The sequence below is a fragment of the Pteropus alecto genome, unplaced genomic scaffold (genome assembly GCF_000325575.1).
Source record: "Pteropus alecto unplaced genomic scaffold, ASM32557v1 scaffold385, whole genome shotgun sequence".
NCBI lineage: Eukaryota > Metazoa > Chordata > Mammalia > Chiroptera > Pteropodidae > Pteropus > Pteropus alecto.
Window position 1 is genome coordinate 166,932 of NW_006436543.1, and position 20,097 is coordinate 187,028.

General features: G+C 38.2%; 1 protein-coding gene across 2 annotated transcripts in view; it reads right to left on the reverse strand.

Moving 5' to 3' along the window:
* The window catches only part of SLC35F2 (solute carrier family 35 member F2), a 37,257-nt gene that overhangs the window by 10,100 nt on the left and 7,060 nt on the right, over window positions 1-20,097 (reverse strand). The window contains exons 2-3 of one of the 2 annotated variants that reach the window (XM_006913425.3): window positions 5,338-5,513; window positions 3,301-3,428 (exon numbers count right to left, since the gene is read on the reverse strand). In XM_006913425.3, the coding sequence (XP_006913487.1) occupies window positions 3,301-3,428; window positions 5,338-5,482 (273 nt within the window). In that variant the 5' untranslated portion in view covers window positions 5,483-5,513. Of the gene's footprint in view, window positions 1-3,300; window positions 3,432-5,337; window positions 5,514-20,097 lie in introns of both variants that reach the window. The other variant, XM_025047904.1, reaches the window with a different exon arrangement.

The following is a 20,097-nucleotide window of genomic DNA, read 5'->3' on the forward strand; positions in this document are numbered from 1 at the left end:
ATTCTGCTCGAGGGCCTGTGCAATGTACCTCTACACTCCCACCTGCATCTATCTTTAAGTCCAATGGGCAGACTTTCCTTCCTGCATGTACCCATTCACTCAGTCAACTAATATTTAAGCACTTGGCATGTGGGAGACCTGTGAGGAGCTGGAAAATAGAAGAGAACAAGAGAGACACAAGCCCTGCCCTCAGGAGCATACAGAAGGCTAGACATTGAATGAATAATCACACAACTAGATATCAACTGCAACTGGGCTAAGAGCTACAAAAAGTACTGGTTATTATGACAAAGCAAACAGGCACCATCTCCTTAACAAAATGTCATCCAGCTACACCATGTAAAACAGACACTTGCTCACAGCAAATACTCTTGCTCATCTGCACCATATACTCCTCCATTGCCTGTTGATCCTGGGTCCAGAAAATACTTGCTATACTCTTGATATTGCAAGTCTGAAAGGCAGGGGGATTAAAGGTGCCAAGATTATAGCAAATCCAAAATCATTTGTAAAATAAAGGAAAGGGATTTCATTCACTCAATTCTTCACAAATTTCATAAAGCAGTCAAAGATAAAATATATTCTTTATACTAATAATATTTCCAAGTCTGCTGTTTTATTGCTCACTTTGTTCTTCTTTTAACCTTGTCCCTGATTCTCTCTGTATGGGTTTAATCTTGGACAAGGCCGGCCCCTAAATCTCCAGCAGCCTGTTTGATCCTGTCCAAAGTTGTTTACTGATTGCCTTTCACTGCAATGTCATTACTGGAGCTGAGCACCATGTGCAGGAATGGGCACCTTGCCTTGTTACTTATTCCAGCTGCAGAACTCTAATCTCCTAAATGCTTTATCGAGCCTGCCTGAATAACAAAGCATTAAACAATACAAATGATAATAGCTAGTCCCAGAAGACACCAGCAGGGATCCTGCCATGATGACTTAACAAAATCTGAACTACATTCCTTAAACACAAAAAAGTGGAATAAGTAACTCTAAAAACTCTCATAGGAGACATCCCATCCTCAAATTGTGTCTTAAAATGAAACTTAAATTTGCTCTCTTTTTAACAATTTTTGGTGGACAATGAGTGGCCATATAAGGGAGCTGCCTATGTCATGGTAAGAGTTCTGGAGGCTTCAGGCCTCTGACCAGCTATGTGATCTCCAGCCAGTCATCATCTGAGTCAAAATATGAAATGAAGGTATCAGACCAAATGATTTCACAAGTCGCTTCCAACTCTAAAATTCTAAGACTTATCTGACATCTATCACATTGTCATTTATCTACACTGAATCACCTTTTAAAATGTATTCTTGGTGACAGATGTCTTCTCTTTGATGCTTTCATTTCTAAGAGTGTCTCTATTTAACTTAATCTTCGAATAGTCACAGTATGCAAAGTACTAAGCCAGACTCTGAGGCGTGAGGGAGGCATAAAACTGAGTTAGGTATAAAACTGAGTTAGACTTTATTAGAGATACAATGGAGTATAGAAGAGAAAGTAAAATCGAATTAGGCATTAGAGAATGGAGAAGGGATGCTTCAGAAAGGGCTGCATTCTAGAAAGGATAGAGTAGCATAAGAGAGAAGAACTCAACTGTGGGTGACAAACATGTGGCAGTAAAGTGGGAGGAGACATGAGTAGATACCTAGGCCAGGGGATGCCAATGGCTACATCATCAACTTTTTGTAAACTACATTACTAGTTGTAAATACAGAATCTTTGAAGGAATCCTTAAGAAGGAGGTTCAAAGACCATCAAATTCCAACTTCCACCCTTTCGGGTTACCCAGGCCAGAGACTTACTAGAGAATAAGCTAAAAGAATTCCACCGACAGGCACTCTCCACTGCTGAAGGGAGCTTTAGTTTTTAGATGCCTTTTTAAAAATACTCTCCTTGCTAAAACTGTAAGTACATAACTTTTTCTAAGAGGCTAGGATGAAAGAAATTATTGATAGTGTAAAGCATGAACCTCAGTCACAAAAACTCAACTGTAAGTGTTCTGTTTAACAAAGCCTTTATGTTTATGCCTTGCACCGATTCAGAACTTCTAATCATCATTAGTCAGAGATCAAAGTTTCTGGAAATTGTAATCAAGTAATTAAATTGTATGTGAAATTATAAGAGTAGATGTGACTATAAAAATGATATTTCCTACATACTTATACCCTCATTACCCTTTTTAAATGTATACTTAATCCCATTTGTGATGAACTTCATCCTCTAGGTAACTCCTGGTTGTAATTATTATGAAATTCTGCGTTTTTCATGTACTTCCTAGAATATCTGTTAACAAATATTCCTTATCTGTGCTTTTAAACCCATGCCAGTCAAAAACCAAGAGATTTGCTGAGGTCTATGCTTAAAACAATGTTACAGAAAAGAACGTATTTAATAAAACACATTCTGGTAATAATAGCATCGAATGTATATTCACATTGGAAAACTACTGAATTTTCATCAATTCTATCTTTTCTAAGTGAAATAAGTCTAATCTCACTTCAATTTTTCCACATTCCTATAATGTGGAGATCAAATAAGAACATCTCTGTTTTATATAGTAAAAAAAGCACTGCATCAAAGTTATAAATTCAATAAACTGTGAAGTCTAAACCTGGCAATGAAGTCTATCTCACTTTCACCTCCATTTATAAAACATTTCGTTGTCAGACATGGTGAGTCAGTGTTTTGATACATCCCATAGTTGGCTAACAGTAAGACGATTGAATCCATCTTCCTCAACTCCACCAAGATGAAAAGTATTGCTATAACAGAACATTTTACCTTCAATCCAGCAAGAAAAAACCTAATAAAGGAATAAGGATGTAAGTTTTGCCTCTGACTATCATTTGCACCCAAGATGTTTAGTAGGTTCCTTCCAACCGCTCCTTTGTCTTGCATATCTACTTCACTTGCAAACCTCCGACTTTTCTGTAGCACAAAGGTACACCCACTTTGTAAGCCACGTTTAAGCTATGCATAAAACAGAACTCTTGTCAACATCACAGCATCAATTGCCAACTAAATATTTGTGCTTATTTTGGTAGAAACTGTTCTAATCTGCTACAGCATTTGCAGTTTGGGAACTGATTAACTTGGATACATTTTCACTAATTCCCGGAAACCTCACTCATTAGCACAGATGCTCCTCTGGAAAACAGGCTGCATCCACCTGTGTTTGGGTTCTCTTCAAATGAACAGGTTTTCAATAAAATTAGCTTAACGTATGTTAGTTCAGGTGTGAGTTCAGCTTCTCTTTAAAGCTGTAAAATCCATATTGGCCAGAGGACTTCCTCTTACCTGGACACTGGTTAGAGTCGTATACTGGTATGCTCTGACAATCAGATAATTGGCTTCCACATCGGCTAGACCTAGCAGGATGTACTTCCACCATTTTTTTTTCAAGATGTATAAAAGGTTATCACTGCCTGCTTGAAAGAAATGTGGGTTAGTACACGTTACTTAAAAACAATGCCATGCATGTTAATTTAGGGTTTATTGTATATTTTGCATGTGGCCCCTCTCAATTTCCATTACTCATAACTCAAATTTCTACAACCGTTCAGCAGTCAGATTTTTGTAGTATGAGACCCAAGCTAAGGTGTTATCACAGACTAAGCTTTCAATGAAAGCACCAGAGAGAAAGTAAGTAGGAAAAACATGGTTAAATTTCTTTTCTAATTGTAACAGAAATATAAATATCCAGATATGAATTTGGATGATGTTGCCATTCCTGACAAGCTGCAGATTATCCTAGGAAATGAATGTTTTCTTATGAATTGGTTATTGAACCTCCATTCATGGGCTTCTTCAAAGGATACTCTGGGATGTGGCCATTCTTTTGGAAGAGATGTGATCTTAAGAGAAAATTAAGACAGTGATAAGTCTGGAAAAAAGACTTAGTGGCGCCACTGAAGAAACACCTTTTATTCCCCAAATTCTATTTATTCAAGATAACTGTGATTCATTTCTTTGGAGAATCTAGCATCACAGGAGATATGGAGTTGGCTTTATAACCTCCAAGGAAATAAAGGTAGTGTGAATCATAACCAGATAATTATCATTAAAACCCAATTAGCAGTAACATCTCGAAAACATAGTCTTTTTCAACATGAGATGGCATGGAAGGCACCTAACAACCATCCCTTAGGGATGTACTGACTTCCTAAAGGCCAATGCTTACAGAGAAAGCAAAGTCCGGGGCTATTAACCACGTACCAGTCAAAGCTTTTGCCAAATTTGGTTCATTCCCCTTCAGATGGTTTCCGCTCTCCCACAACTGGCTTCTATTTTCTTTCAAAAATAAGTTTATACTTACACATAGGAATACCAGTGATGCTTTAAGGTTCATATTAAAAGAGGATTAGCAAACACCACATTGGTGATTTTATTATATGCCATAAAGATGATGAAAATGGAAGCACTGCACCTTCTCAATCGATTTGGGTTACCCATTGTCTTCACATTCCTAAATTCAATCTCATTTAACTCGTTTTATAATACCATACTCTTATTATCTTGCAGAGATGATGGTTGTCATCATGAACAGGAGCCCCTAATGCAGAGTGGTGATGAGAGCATGGGCTCTGGGGCTGGCTGCCTAGATTGAAATCCTGGCTCCACTAGTTACTACCTAGATGACTTAGAGCAAGTTATTTTAGTGCTACATGCCTCAGTTTGTTCATCTGTAAAGTGGGGGTGATGACAATACTCACTTGAGTTGTTGGGAGGTTTCAATGAGTTAACAAATCTAAACAAGTTAAATAACGCCTAGCACAAAAATGTGTCAGAATCTAGTTTTTCCCATTTTTGTGTAGCTACTAAGAAATGATCATTCTATAATGATTCTAAAACAACTTAACTAGCCAGTGATAAAGATGTTAATTCCTTGGCAATTCCTTGTCTTTGTTTCCCTGACAACATAGACTTGTTCTACATGCAACTGATGCTCCAGTTTAGCATTCTACACTTAGTTAAAAACAGGTATTTCGGAAAGTGAGGTTCTAGACTTTGTTTTTAATATTGTCTCTCAATTTTATCAAACACAAGGGAAAAATAAAAAACCTAATTTGTAATGGCATTTACACTTTTTTGACAACTTCTACTGTTAAAGTTTGGTGCTACTTATTTTAATCAACAACTTAAGAGAGTATACATAAATTTCTAATTGCTACTTTCATGGAATTCAGAGATGTCATAATTTTCTAATAACTTTTATAAAAACAGCACATTTCTTGTTCTTTGTTTTACGTCATGTTTTATTTTTCAAACGTCTAGAAGCCAAAAATTTTTATGACGATAATTTGTTGAAAAGGTCAATTCCTACATTTGACATACCTGACTGAAATGCCAGCATCACTGTATAAATTAGAAACAGCAAGCAATAGTTGATAAAACTCTGAAGCATGGGAGTGTTCACTTTGTATTTTTCTGCCAAATACTGGCTGGTGATGGCTGTTCCACATATACATAGGGACAACATCTGACCCAGGGCAATTGTTTTCAAAATATTCCTAGAAAGTAAAGAAGGAAATCAGAATAATTTGAAGTATAACAACCATCTTTTGACACAAATGCACAACACGCAGAGCACACACAACACACACTTTAGTGCTCAGTAAGAAGGGAATTGCTAATTATTTCAGGTGGTTCTTTATTTCGTTTTATTGCTTACTTTATATGCATAAAAATTAAAGTGCTGGATTTTGAGAGACTACATTTACGTTTCCAATTTCCCCTCATTACCACAAAAATATATATTCTCCCATTTCATTGACCATCCATTTAGAGATCGTTTTGATAACTTAGCTATGTCATATACTATTTGAAATGAGTGTGTGTACATATGTTTTATGTGTGTGTGATTTTTAACCCTAGTTTTAAAGTCTTCCTATTCATTAAATGTTTAACATGTTCGCCTCCTTTCATTCTCCCAGAATCTCTCCTTATTCAGCTAGAAGTGGCTTTCAGTGTTACCTGCCTGTTAGAATCAGAGCTTTTCAAAATGCCTACATCAGGCTGCACCTGAAACCAATGACACCATCATCTCTGGGGGTGGTTCCTAGGCATCGGTGATGTTGAAAGCTCCCCAGGTGATTCCACTGTGCGGCCAGGATTGCGACTCACTGCTCTAGAAGCTGGCACTTTAGATCCACAGAAGTATAAGACCAAGACCCTGCCCTTCGGTGTTTTAAAGGAGAGAGGCACCTTAACCACCAACTAGAAAACAGCAGACAACAAACTACAAAACAGCAGTCATGTAAGAGTGATGCAAGCCAAGCACAAAGAGAGCGCACAGGTGCTACTGATTAAATTCTCAGCGAGGGCGTTAGTGGGCAGGGGGAACTTGGAAAAGGTTTCATGCAAGAAGTAATTTTTCGGGCAGGTTTGAAAGTATATAAAAGATTTCTTGAGGAAGAAGTAGGGAAAAGGTAATTAAGGAATAAATAACTAGAACCAAATGCAGAGGCACAAACATGCAGGGGTGGGCTCAGGAAACACCAAGTGGCCCAGTGTGCCTGGGGAATAAGGGCAATAGCAGAGAGTGGTGGGCAAGAAGCTTGTAATAGTTAGGTTGAGGCCGGATTGTAAAGTTTTGAATGATACACTGAGAAGTTAGGCCTTTATGCCAAAGATGGCTGGGAGCCATGAAGGTTTCTAAACAGAGGGATTTATGAAAGTAACTCCGAAGGTTATGAGAAGGAATGATGAGAAGGGAATCTAGGCAGAGAAGTCAGTTAGAAGGCTAGTATAATGACCCAGACCAAAGTGAGATCTGAACTAAAGCCATGTCAGCATGAATGGAAAGTAGAGAATGATATGAAGGACTCCACAGGGCCTAGGAACCCAATACATTTCAGGAGGAGGTATTGAAAATGACCTCTGGGTTTCTAGACTAGGTGAATGGAGGGATATGAGGCTGCTGTCCAGAACAAGGAAAACAAGACAAGATGTAGTTTTAGGCAAGAGAAGAATAGTGAGTTCAATCTTAGAGCAAACAGAAATTGAGGTGGCTGGAACATCAAAGGGAAGAACAACAAGAGGTTTGTGACAGGTAGACTCTAAGACGGCCGATAAATAAATCTCTGCTTCCTGGTATGTTTGCCCCATGTAATCTCCTCCTCTTGAGTGTGGGTAGGATCTGTGACTTGCTTCTAACCATAAGAATACAATAAAAATTATAAGATGTCATTTCCATGAATATATTACATGAGGTTATAACTTCCATCTTGCTGGCCAAGTATCTCTATTGATTCTCTTCCTTTCTGGCTGTGATGAAACAAGCTGCCACATAAAGAGGCCCACATAGCAAGGAACTGAGAGTGGCCTCTGGCCAACAATCAGCAAGGAATTAAGACCCTCAATCCAGCAGTCCACAAGGAAACGAAACCTGACAAACCATCGTGAGCTTGGAAGCAGATCCCTCCCCAGTCAAGGCTTCAAATGAGACCCCGGCCCTGGCTGACACCCTGATTACAGCTTGTGAGAAACCCTCAGGCAAAGGGCAGAGCTCAGCCATGCCCAGATGCCTTATCCATAAAAACTGTGAGACAATAAATGTGTGTTGTTTTAAGCCATTAAGTTTGTAGTAATTTGTTACACAGCAATAGATAACAAATACAAGGTTGAAATTCTGGATTTCAGAAAGTTAGACCATATCTGTTTTGCTCTCCACTACATATTTAGTACCTGTATTTTGTTGTCACTCAATAAAGATTTGAATGAATGTAAATGGATAAAGAAATTACTATATATGTTCAAATATAAGCATGAAGTGCCATAGTCAGAGAAAGACAAATTATGATAGTGTCATGACACAGAAGCTAAGAGTGGAAAAACATTTTAAGAAAGAAGTCAATACTACAGTGACAAAAACTGCAGAGAGGAAAGTTGCAGACAAGATGGTGGCGTAAGTAAACGCTGTTCTTGCCTTCTCCCATGACCACGTCAAAATTACAACTAAGTTATAGAGCAGTCAACCTGGAGAACCATCTGCTAGCAGAACAAAATTCCTATAACTAAGTATATAAAGAAGAAGCCACATTTAGACTGGTAGGAAGGGCGCAGACAAGAAACAGGCTGGTCCCACACCCGCATGTGGCAGTCGAGAATCAAGAGAGAAATCTTGGCTACAGAGGTCCAACCTGAGGAGTAAGGGGCCCCAACCTCTCACCAAGCTCCCCAGCCAGCCCAGGTTCCAGTGCCAGAAAGAGGAGTCCCCAAAAACCTGGCTGTTAAAATTAGCAGGGATTCCGACCATTTGAGTGAGACAAAAGGAACCTGGAAACCCAGACGTCCCTTAAAGGGCCCACGCACAGACTCGCTCGCTCACAGGCACTCACCATGGGCTCCGGCAGAAAGACGACAACTCAGGAGGTGCGAGAGACACACATGAAAAGACTGAGTTGTGTAGCTTCTGAGAGAGAGTTGGACGACCACCATTATCATTGCGTTGAGCCCTCCTCTCCTGTAGCACACAGGCAGGCTCCATTTTTCCTGTGTTGAGCCCTCCCCGCACACAGCTGATTCTGAATCTGTATGGTGAACTCGGCTGGCTCCACCCTGGTGACCCCACCCAACGCACGCACCGCCAGAGGCACTTTTGGTGGCTGGACAACCAGCTCTGCCCTACGCATAGCAGGAGACTCAGCAGTAAATAGCCAGCCTCGGCTTGAGCGCCACCAGAGACACTTTTCACTGGTAGGCAACCAGCCTCGACCCAAACTGAAGTCTTTCTTGGACAAATCTCGGGGGTCTGCAGGCCCAAGGAAGGCGGTGGCTGGCCTCAGAGTGATCTGAGACTTTCTTCAGTAGCTAGGCTTAGAATTGGTGAAAAAGCATTAACCTGGTAAACACCACTCACCCCACCCTGGTGACTCCATGGGACCCAACCTCACCTAACTCAAGTACCGCCAGAGGCTCTTACATCAGCTGAGCATTACAGGCTGCCAGCAAGCAGTCACAGGCTTCAGAGTACCCTGGGCATTTTGCTGAGCTATCCCAGACCCTGTATTGGTAGCTGTCAACCTCGGTTCTCAGCGTGGCCTCTCTCATGCAACTCCAGGTCCAGCACAAGCAGTGACCAACCACAAATAGCTTTGTAGCTCCTACAAGGTAGTCCTGGGCTGGTCACAGGCAGAGGCTGACCTTGGCCTATGTGGGAACCCCTCTCAAGGAGCCCCAGAACCAACACATCCCAAGGCCAGCTTCAGACCACAATAGAGCATCACCCAATTAGCCCCACAAGCAGCACACCCAAAGCATGGTCTCAACAGACACATGAGCCTGCTGGGGCGAATCCCATTCCATGGGGTCAGCCCACACACAGCAGCTCATATGCTGTGGGCATGGCCAATCCTCACAGCCAGTCAGCCAATCAGTCCTACCTACTGACGTGCCAACAACAAGCAAGGCTTAACTACAACATAAGAGCAAAGACAACCCACATAAGGGACATTCCTAGAGCACCCGACACAGGTGACCAGGGAGAATGCACCACTGGGCCACACAGGGCATCTACTACATAAAGCCACCAACCAAGACTGGGGGGCATAGCAGATCTACCTAATACATAGAAATGAACAGAAAGGCAGCGAAAATGAGAAAACAAAGAAACATGTCCCGATGAAAGAACACGAGAAATCTCCAGAAAAAAGGACTAAATAAAATGGAGGCAAGCAACCTACCTGATACAGAGTTCAAAACACTGGTTATAAGGATGCTCAATGAACTTAGGAGAAGAATAGATGAACTCAGTGAGAACTTCAACAAAAAGATCATAAGCATAAATAAGGACATAGAAACCATAAAAAAAGAAGGACTCAGAAATGAAGACTACAATAACTGAAATGAAGAATACACTAGAAGGAATCAACAGCAAATTAGATGAAGTAGTGGTTTGAATCGGCGCCTCAAAAGACAAGGTAGCAGAAAACACCCAATATGAGCTACAAAAGGAAAAAGGAAATTTTTAAATGAGAAAAGTTTAAGAGATGTCTGGGACAATGTCAAGTATAACAACATTTGTATCACAGGGGTACCAGAATTAGAAGAGAGAGGACAAAAGACTGGGAACCTATTTAAAGAAATAATGATGTAAAACTTTCCTAACCTGGTGAAGAAAATAAACTTACAAGTCCAGGAAGCGCAGAGTCCCAAACAAGATAAACTCGAACAGGCCTACACAAAGACACATCATAATTTAAATGCCAAAGGTTAAAGACAAAGAGAGAATCCTAAAAGCAGCAAGAGAAAGGTAGCAAGTTACTTACAAAAGAGCTCTCATATGACTGTCAGCTGATTTCTCAAGAGAAACTTTGCAGGCCAGAAGGGATTGGCACAAAATATTCAATGTGATTAAAAAAAAAAAAAACAAGGACCTACAATCAAGACTACTCTATCCTGCAATGCTATCAATTAAAAATTATGAGATAAAGAGCTTTTCAGACAGGAAACAACTAAGGGAACTCTTCACTAAGCCAGTACTATAAGAAATGTTAAAGGACTTCTTTAAGAAAAAGAAGGGGATAAAAACAAGAATGTGAATAATAAAATGGCAATAACTATGTACCTATCAATAATCCCTTTAAATGTAGATGGATCAAATACTACAATCAAAAGGCAAAGGGTAGCTAAATGGATAAGAAAATAAGACTTATACATACACTGTCTACAAGAGACCCACTTCAGATTGAAAGACACACACAGACTGAAAGTGTAGGGATGGAAAAAGATATTTCATGCAAATAGAAACAAACAAACAAAAAAACTGGGGTACCAATACTTATATTGAACAAAGTATTTAAAACTTTTACTACTTTAAAACAAAGACTATAATAAGAGACAAAGAAGGACATTACATGATGGTTAAGGGATCAATCCAACAAAAGGATATAACCCTAGTAAACATTAATGCACCCAACAGAAGACCAACATATAAAGCAAATATTGACCAATATAAAGGGAAAGATCGACAGTAATACAGTCAGAATAGGGGAATTTAACACTCCGCTGATACCAACTGACAAATCTTCCGGACAGAAAATCAGCAAGGAAACAGCAGCCTTAAATGACGCACTAGACTAGATGGATTTAATTGATATTTTTAGAGCATTTCATCCCAAAGCAGCAAAATATACATTCTTTTCAACTACACATGGAACATTTTCCAAGATAGACCACATGTTAGGCCACAAAACAAGTCTCAATAAATTTAATAAGATTGAAATCATATCAAGCATCTTCAACCACAATGATATAAAACTAGAAAACAATTACCAAAAAAAAATTTGAAAAACACACAAACACATGGAAACTAAATAACATGTACTAAATAATGAATAGGTTAACAATGAGATCAATGAAGACATCAAAAGATACCTTGAGACAAATGAAAACAAAAACAGAACAACTCAAAATCTATGGGACATAGTGAAAGCAGCCCTAAGAGGGAAATTCATAGCAATACAGGCCTACCTCAAGAAACAAGAAAAATCTCGATCTAACTTTACACCTAAAGAAACTAGAAAAAGAACAGCAAACAAAGCCCAAAATGAGCAGAAGGAAGAAAATAATAAAAATACGAGTCGAATTAAATAAAACAGAGTCTAAAAGAAATACAAAAGATCAATGAAAATAAGAGCTGTTCCTTGAAAAGATAAATAAAATTGATTTACCTTTACCCAGACTCATTAAAAAAAAAAAAAAGACCCAAGTAAATGAAATCAGAAATGAAAGAGAAGTGAAAACTGACTCCATAGAAATACAAAAAATTATAAGTACCATGAGCAATTACATGCCAACAAATTGGACAATCTGGAATAAATGGAAAAATTCCTAGAAACACACAGTCTTCCAAGACCGAATCAAAAAGAAACAGAAAATCTGAACCAACCAATTACTACTAATGAAATCAAAACAGTAATCAAAAAACTCCCAACACAAAAAGCCCTGGACCAAATAGTTTAACAGGTGAATTTTACCAAACATTCAAAAAAAATTAACACCTATTCTTCTCAAACTATTCCAAAAAATTCAAGGAGGGAAGACTCCCAAGCTCATTTTATGAAGCCACCATTACCCTGATTCCCAAATCAAAGATATTACAAAAAAAAAAAAATTATAGGCCAATATCCTTGATGAACAGAGATGCAAAAATCCTCAACAAAATATTAGCAAACCAAATTCAGCAATACACTAAGGCAGTCATACTCCATGATCAAGTGGGCTTTATTCCTGAGATGCAAGTTTGGTTCAGTATCAGCAAATCAATTAATGTGATCCACCACATAAACAAAATGAACATGTGATCATATCAATAGATGCAGAAAAGGCTTCTGACAAAATCTAACAGCCATTTATGATAAAAACTCTCAGCAAAATGGGAATAGAGGGAAAATACCTCAACATAACAAAGGCAACATGACAATTCCACAGATAACATCATACTCAACAGAGAAAAGCTAACAGCATTTTTCTTAAGATCAGGCACAAGACGATGTTCACTTACACCACTTTTATTCAATCCAGTATTGGAAGTCCTAGCCTCAGCAATTAGACAAGAAAAAGAAATAAAAGCCATTCGAATTGGAAAGGAAAAAGTAAAACTGTCATAATTTGCAGATGACGATACTATATAGAGAGAACCCTAAAGATTCCACCAAAAACCTATTAGCACTGACAAATAAATTCAGTAAAGTAGCAGGACACAAAATTAATATTCAGAAATCGGTTACATTTTAGACACCAATAATGAATTACCAGAAAGAGAAATTAAGAAAACAATCCCATTTACCATTACATCAAAAAATAAAATAAAATACCTAAAAATAAATTTAAACAAGGAGGTAAAAGATCTGTACTCACAAAATTTTAAGACATTGAAGAAAGAATATGAAGAAGATACAAATAAATGGAAGCATATACCATGCTCATGGATGGGAATAATTAACCTTGTTAAAATGTCTGTACTACCCAAATTGATCTACAGATTTCTATCAAAATACCAATGGCATTTTCACAAAACTAGAACAAATAATCCTAAAATTTACACAGAATAATAAAAGACCCTGAAAAGCCACGGCAATCTTGAGAAAGAGAAACAAAGTAGGAGGTATCATGCTACCTGATATCAAACTATACTACAAGGCTATAGTAATCAAAACAGCAAAGTACTGGCATAAAAACAGACACACAGATCAATGGAACAGAATAGAGAGCCCAGAAATAAATCCATGCCTATATGGTCATTTAATCTGTGCCAAAGGAGGCAAAAATATACAGTGGGATAAAGACAATCTCTTCAATAAATGGCGTTGGGAAAACTGAACAGATACATGCAAAAAAATGAAACTGGACCACCTTCTTACATCATATACAAGAATAAACTCAAAATGAATTAAAGACTTAAATGTAACTCCAGAACCATAAAACTCCTAGAAGCAAAAATAGGTAGTAAATTCTGTGACATTGCTTTGACATACATACATACATACACACACACACACATAAATTTTTTGGATATATCTCTTCAGGCAAGGGAAACAAAAGAAAAAATAAACAAATGGGACTTCATCAAACTAAAAAGTTTCTGCACAGAATAGACATGGAGATGTAAATTGTAGCATGGGGAAGAGGGTTTATAATGTTGTAATAAATATGTAAGGGGGAAGAGGGGTACTAGATTTAGTGGGATGATCACTTTGCAAGTTATGTGGATCTCTGATCACTATGCTATACAACTGAAACTGGTATATTATTGTATGCCAACTCTAAGTGGGAGAAAAACTCATTGAATTGTACAATGTAAATACAAGCAACTAATTGTCTATTATATTTCAATAAAGATGGGGAAAAAATGGGGACACTTCCTTAAAGCACTTTCCAAAAATTGGGAAATAAATACCTCTGAGTACAATAAAAGCATTTTCTTAAAAAAAAAAGTTTCTGCACAGCAAAAGAAACCATAAACAAAACAAAAAGATAACCTACTGAATGGGATAAGATACTCGTCTATGATACATCTAATAAGAGATTTATATCCAAAATTTATAAAGAACTCATACAACGCTACACCCAAAAAAAAAAAAAAATCCAGTCGAAAAGTAGGCAGAGGACGTGAACAGACATTTCTCCAAAGAAGACATACCAATGGCCAATAGACAAAAGACGCTCAATGTCACTAATCATCAGAGAAATGTAAATTAAAGCCACAATGAGATATCACCTCACACCTGTCAGAATGGCCATCATCAATAAATCAAAAAACAACATGTTAGCAAGGATGTGGAGAAAAGGGAACCTTCATGAACTGTTGGTGGGATTGCAAATTGGTACAGCCACTATGATGTTCCTCAAAAATTTAAAAATAGAAGTACCTTATGACCCAGCAATTCTACTTCTGGGTATTTATCCAAAGAAATTCAAAGCACTAATTTGAAAAGATATGCACTTCTATGTTCATTGTAGCACTATTCACAATAGCCAAAATATGGAAGCAATCTAAGTGCCCATCCATAGATGACTAGATAAAGAAGAGGTGATAGATATATACAATGGAATATTATTATTACTCAGCCATAAAAAAAAAAAAGTGAAATCTTACCATTTGCAACAACATGGAAGGATCTAGAGGGTGTTATGCTAAGTAAAATAAGTCAGATGGAGAAAGACAAATACCATATGATCGCACTTACATTTGAAATCTAAAGAACAAAATAAATAAACAAACAAAAAGAAACAGACTCATAGATACAGAGAATAAACTGATGATTGCCAGATGGGATGGGTTTTGAGGGGCTAGGTGAAAATGGTGAAGGGATTAAGAAGTACAAATTGGTAGTTACAAAACAGTCATGGGGATATAAAATACAGCATAGAGAATATAGTCAATAACATTGTAATAACCACATATAGTGCCAGGTAGGTACTAGACTAATTGAGGGGATCACTTCGCAAATTATATAGATGTCTAACTACTATCCCGAAACTAATATAAAATAATACTGAATGTCAAGTCTAATTGAAAAATAAAAATAAAATAAAAATTGCAGAAAGAAGTGTTGGCATTATAGCTAAAAGACACAGTTGTACTGGCAAGCTGGAAGTTACTACAGCTCTTTGAAGAAAAGCTTTTTGTTAGTGGTAATGCCTAAAGTCAGATTCCAGTGGATAAGTGAGTAAAAGATGAGCAAGGGAATATACCTAACACAAATTGCTCTTTTTTAAATGATGAAAAGGAAAACAGGAATGGAGAAAGAGTTGGAGAATAAGCAGTATTGCTGAGGACAGATTTTTAAATTATTATTACCTTGCTAAAGCATCAGAGAAACTTAAAGATGTTTGAGAGAGAAGCAGAAGGCAGTAAAAGTGAAAAGTTGAAGACAGATAAAAAAGTAATTAACAGATGATGAAGCAGACAGTTCCTGGAAGGTTTAGGGACTAGGATTGAGAACACTGCAACTTTTATTTAAGATGTTCTCTGTATACATATTCCTTTCCAGAGTTGTTCTAAACAAAGCAGAAAATACCAAAACAACAGAAGACACATAATATCTACTCTAAGAGTTTACAATGTATTCTTTTCTCTGGAATATTTACTTCGATAATATGCTACTAACTTCAAACAATCCTGACACAAGGACAGAAAAAGGGGAAGTTTCCTGGGTGAGACAACCCTAAAATTACTTGTAGGGCATCTACTTACCATGTGCCTGACTATGGAGACACAAAACTGAATAGGTTCTCTCTGTGTTTCTAAGGTTTAGACTACTGGGCACAATGTTAGGCATGGAAACTAGCAGTTAGGACACAGTCAAGACAAGTGTGAATATGCGCTAGTTTAAAAAGAGAAAATTTCAAGAGTTCGTAAGATAGGCACAAGAAAGAAAGGCATTCCGGGCAGAAGGGAACAGCATATACCCTAAAAACAAATTGGCACATTCGGGGATTTCAACTGGGTTGGGGTAGGTGCAGCACAGAGTAGAAGAGAGGAAAAACAGCAGCAGATGAGGATGGAAAAGTCAACAGATGCCAGATCAAGAAGGGCCTTATATGTAATGCTCTAAAGTTGGTATTTTGTCTTGCTAGTAGTGAGATCTTTAGAATCTTCTGAATAGGAGTAAAGTGGATTAGCGAGGCAGGAATTGAGCATTTCTGGATCCCTAGATATGTCATAACATGTATGTCATAGCACATAGCACCAAAAACTTACTCTTAATTCCTAACATGGAAACTGGTTAAAGTGAAAAGTTGACAGACAGAGGAATCTAGAATAATATCCAGTTTTCTAGATCGGACAACTGGATATATAGCAATGTGGTTAATCAAGTTCCTGACAGCAGGAGGAGACGGCATGCTAGATTTTGTTTAATTGTGAGACAGTAGAGAAGAAATGTCCTGTAAATAGTCTGGAGCTGAGAAAAAGGGTTGGGCTGAAGAAACAAATTTAGGAGTCATGAGTGTAAAGGTGGTAGCTGAAGTTGGTATATAAATGAAATCACTATAGCATATACCTAAAATTGAAAAGAGGGTAAAAAGACACTCCGGGAAACAGCAGTATTTACGGGGCTGGAGGAGAAAGACGAATTAGGGAGATGAAGGGGCAATGACAGGGAGGAAGAGAGAGAACACAGAAGGAAGAACACTCTGGAAGAAGAGTACATGGCCTTTCGAGGAGGAAGTGCTGTACAGTTTGACCTGCAGCAAGCTTCTCCTAATGCTCTGCCTGCTCCTCTCTCACTCTCCACAAACCCTGTATCTACACTGTAGCAAGAGTCAGTGTTCCGAATGTTCATCTAATGGGATCATTCGCGTCTAAAACCTTTCAGTAGTTTCGCTTTGCCCTTCGATAAAAGCCAAACTTCAAAATGGCCTATAAGGCAACTTAGCATCTGACTCTTGCCTAGCTCTCCAGCATCTTGGACTACTCTCTCACAGCTTTAGTTTTTAATTTTTAAATTTCTTATATAATAAAGTACAATGTATAATCAACCTGTATTCGTATATCTACCAGGCGGCTTAAGAAATAAAATACTGGCAACAGTAACATATACTCCTTGTGTTTTCTACAATCTCTTAGCCCTCCTGGGATAACTACTTTCCAGAACTTGGCATTTATCATTCCACGCATTTCCATATATTTTGATATTTATGTAAGGATCCCTAAGCTATAAATAGCATTGTTTTGCTTGTTTTTAAGTTTTATATAAACAGCATCATAATATATGTATACTTTTGCAGCTAGCTGTTTTGATCAACATTGTGAGAGTCATCCATATTGATACATTACTTCTAGTTTATTCCTTTCCACTCTGTAATTTTGTCGCTTTATCCATTCCCTTGCTGATTTTTAGGTTATATGCCTTTTTTTTTTTTTCTTTTTTTTTGGCTCTTATAAACAAACATTCTCGCTTATGTCTCTTGATGTTATCTACGACCTTTCTGGTTTTAAACAAATTGGTACAAATGGGTTGCTGATGTCCTAAGATATAGTCTCTTTCAGCACTCAGGATGTCTTGCGGGGGACTACTTAAGGCATCTGCTGGAAGCAGTGACCTCAAACCACCTAAAATGTAACGGCTTTCTATTTGTGCCATGAAGTTTAAAGGAATCATTTGCTTTTATCTAAGAATGGAGCTGGACATAAGCATCTTCAATTTTACTTGTTTTGCTAAATGGCTCTTCAAAGGGTTATATCACTCCATGTAGTTTACTCTGTTACTCTCAAAAGGAAGGAGTGGAGAACCTCCAACTTTCAAGGGGAAGGAATGATATCAGAAACTAGACAGATGCAAAGATATTTTATTCAGCTAGTGAAGAAAATTTTCGCCCAGGTGAGCAAAGGGTTAAGGACTTGTTCCCACGGAAGCAGTAGTCTTTCTAGGGATGCTCTACTTATCACAGGCTGCTGAGGCAAACTGGATCCAGTTTGCTACCACTTTCTCTTGTGCTTACTTCTTCCTAAAGAAGTCACTGATTCTAGATTTTAGGCTGCCCTATCCTGGGCAAAAGAAATTCACCACTGAGTCCTGTAGAGAAGGAGTCTACAAAGGCAAAGAGTGGAAAAGTGCACTCATTTTGGAGGGACAAGTGTCATTGACCCCAGCCACATACTTCCCTTCGGAAACCTATGGTGAGGAGTACCTGGCCAAGGGCAGGGTTCCAATTTTCCTTTATCTCATTGTTCAACTGGTGTCATCACAGCACATATTCTCAACATAACCCTCACAACAACCTTGAGAAAAGTAGTATTATTACACTCCTGTTACAGATGGGGCACATGAGACTCAGAGCGGCTCCATAAATCACCCACAGTCATACAGTCAGTAAAAGGCAAAGGAAGTCAGTCCTCTTAGCTATTAAAACACTAGATAAGGAAGTTCAAATTTGTTTAAAGAATATAAGGAAACTTCTCTTTTTCCTGGAAGAAAATCTCAGACTTGCAGAACTTCGGTGCTAATGCCCCCTTTTTTAAGGTGAAGAAACTGTGGTCCAGGACAGGGAATTGTTTTGCCTAAGATCATACAGGAGCAGAGGCAATGCCCAAATTTTCTGACCATTAAAACATCTGCTGTCGCTCCTATAGCACAATGTCTTGGGATGATAAGTGAGGTCATTCCTCAGAGTTGGTATCTTCTTACTTCTGTATCTCTTTGTCCTCACCTTCCTTTCCACTCTTAAGCCTCCTTCACTTATCCATTATGATTTTATAACAGAGCTTATATTAGAAAACCCCTCTTCAAAGGATCCTTGCACCTCACCTTGCCGACAGGAAAGGAGGAGTCCGGCTTGAATTCTCTCCTACCTATATTAACAGTGCTTCCCTGTATATCGGGGGCGAGTTGCCTATCCAAAGTACAGGGCACCTAATCAAAGTCAGAACATTTTTCACATCCCATAATGGACTTGAAAGCAATGATAAATTTGAAACAGAATAAAAAGTGGAGAAACATTAAGCCCTATTCACAAATTGACAAAATTCCTCCAGTAAACTCACATTTGCATTCTTAAACAGCACAATTAAGCTAGATGTCCTCCAACTATAAAGTATAACCATCTTTTAAAAAAGAGGAGAGTCACAAATTGAGTATGGAGATTTAAAGTTACAGGAATGCACTTCTCTTGGCTCCAAATCATAATGACCTCATCTATAATGGAAGAACAAGAGTGCAAGAGTGAGCATGAGAGAGAGAAGGAGAGAGACGCAGAGGCTGCAGGGGGTGGAAGGTGAATAAAAAGAGAAAGAAGAGAAAAACACTCAGACTTGTGGAGAGAGATACTGAAGGCTTCAAAACAATGTTTGTTACTTATGGCTTCACATGTAAGCATTTGCATTTCCCCTGAAGGTCCTAGTTCACATGATATAAACTGAACCCAGGGACTCGTCACACCAAAACAAGACCTGTTCCTCTCTAAAGGAAGCTGCCAGTAGCAACGTGCATCTAACCGTGGGGTATATCCTGTCATGGTTTTTCAAGCGGAACCTCCATTGAAGTGAACTTCAATGGCAGGATATAGTTCAACTTCAAGACATGTTTCCCAAGGCAGCTTCATGCTGTGGGAGCCAGGCCACCAGAAAGCAGAGCAAACAAGAGTTAGGGATCATTTGGGGCAGAGGTAGAAAAACAGGTAAAAGACAAACTGAGGAAGGTCATTTCTGATTACATTACTATTTGGATATATTGTATGAATTTAAGGATTGAAAAAAGAAAAGCTTTTAAGGCATTTTATTTCCCCTCTTCTTTCTTCCAGAAAACCTAAAGTACATATCTTAACATTCCTTCCATTCCCAAACACACACTAATGCACATGCTTTCTAATGACCCTATATATCTTCTCTTATTCATTTATTAAGTCAGTAAGCTCTCCAGTCACATATTCACTAAAGTTTGTTGGGTGCCTAATATGTGCCAAGCAAAAGGAGTATAGAAATTTAAAGACCTATGTATTTCCCAGTCTCAGACCAAATTCCTCCTACACCAGATCAGGAAGCTCATGCCATGTGCCCTGAAAAAATACCACATCACTCTATCCTAGCACCTGCAACACTGCTTGTAGTTCTTTGCCTGAGACTCTGAGCTCCAGGAGGACAAGGACATT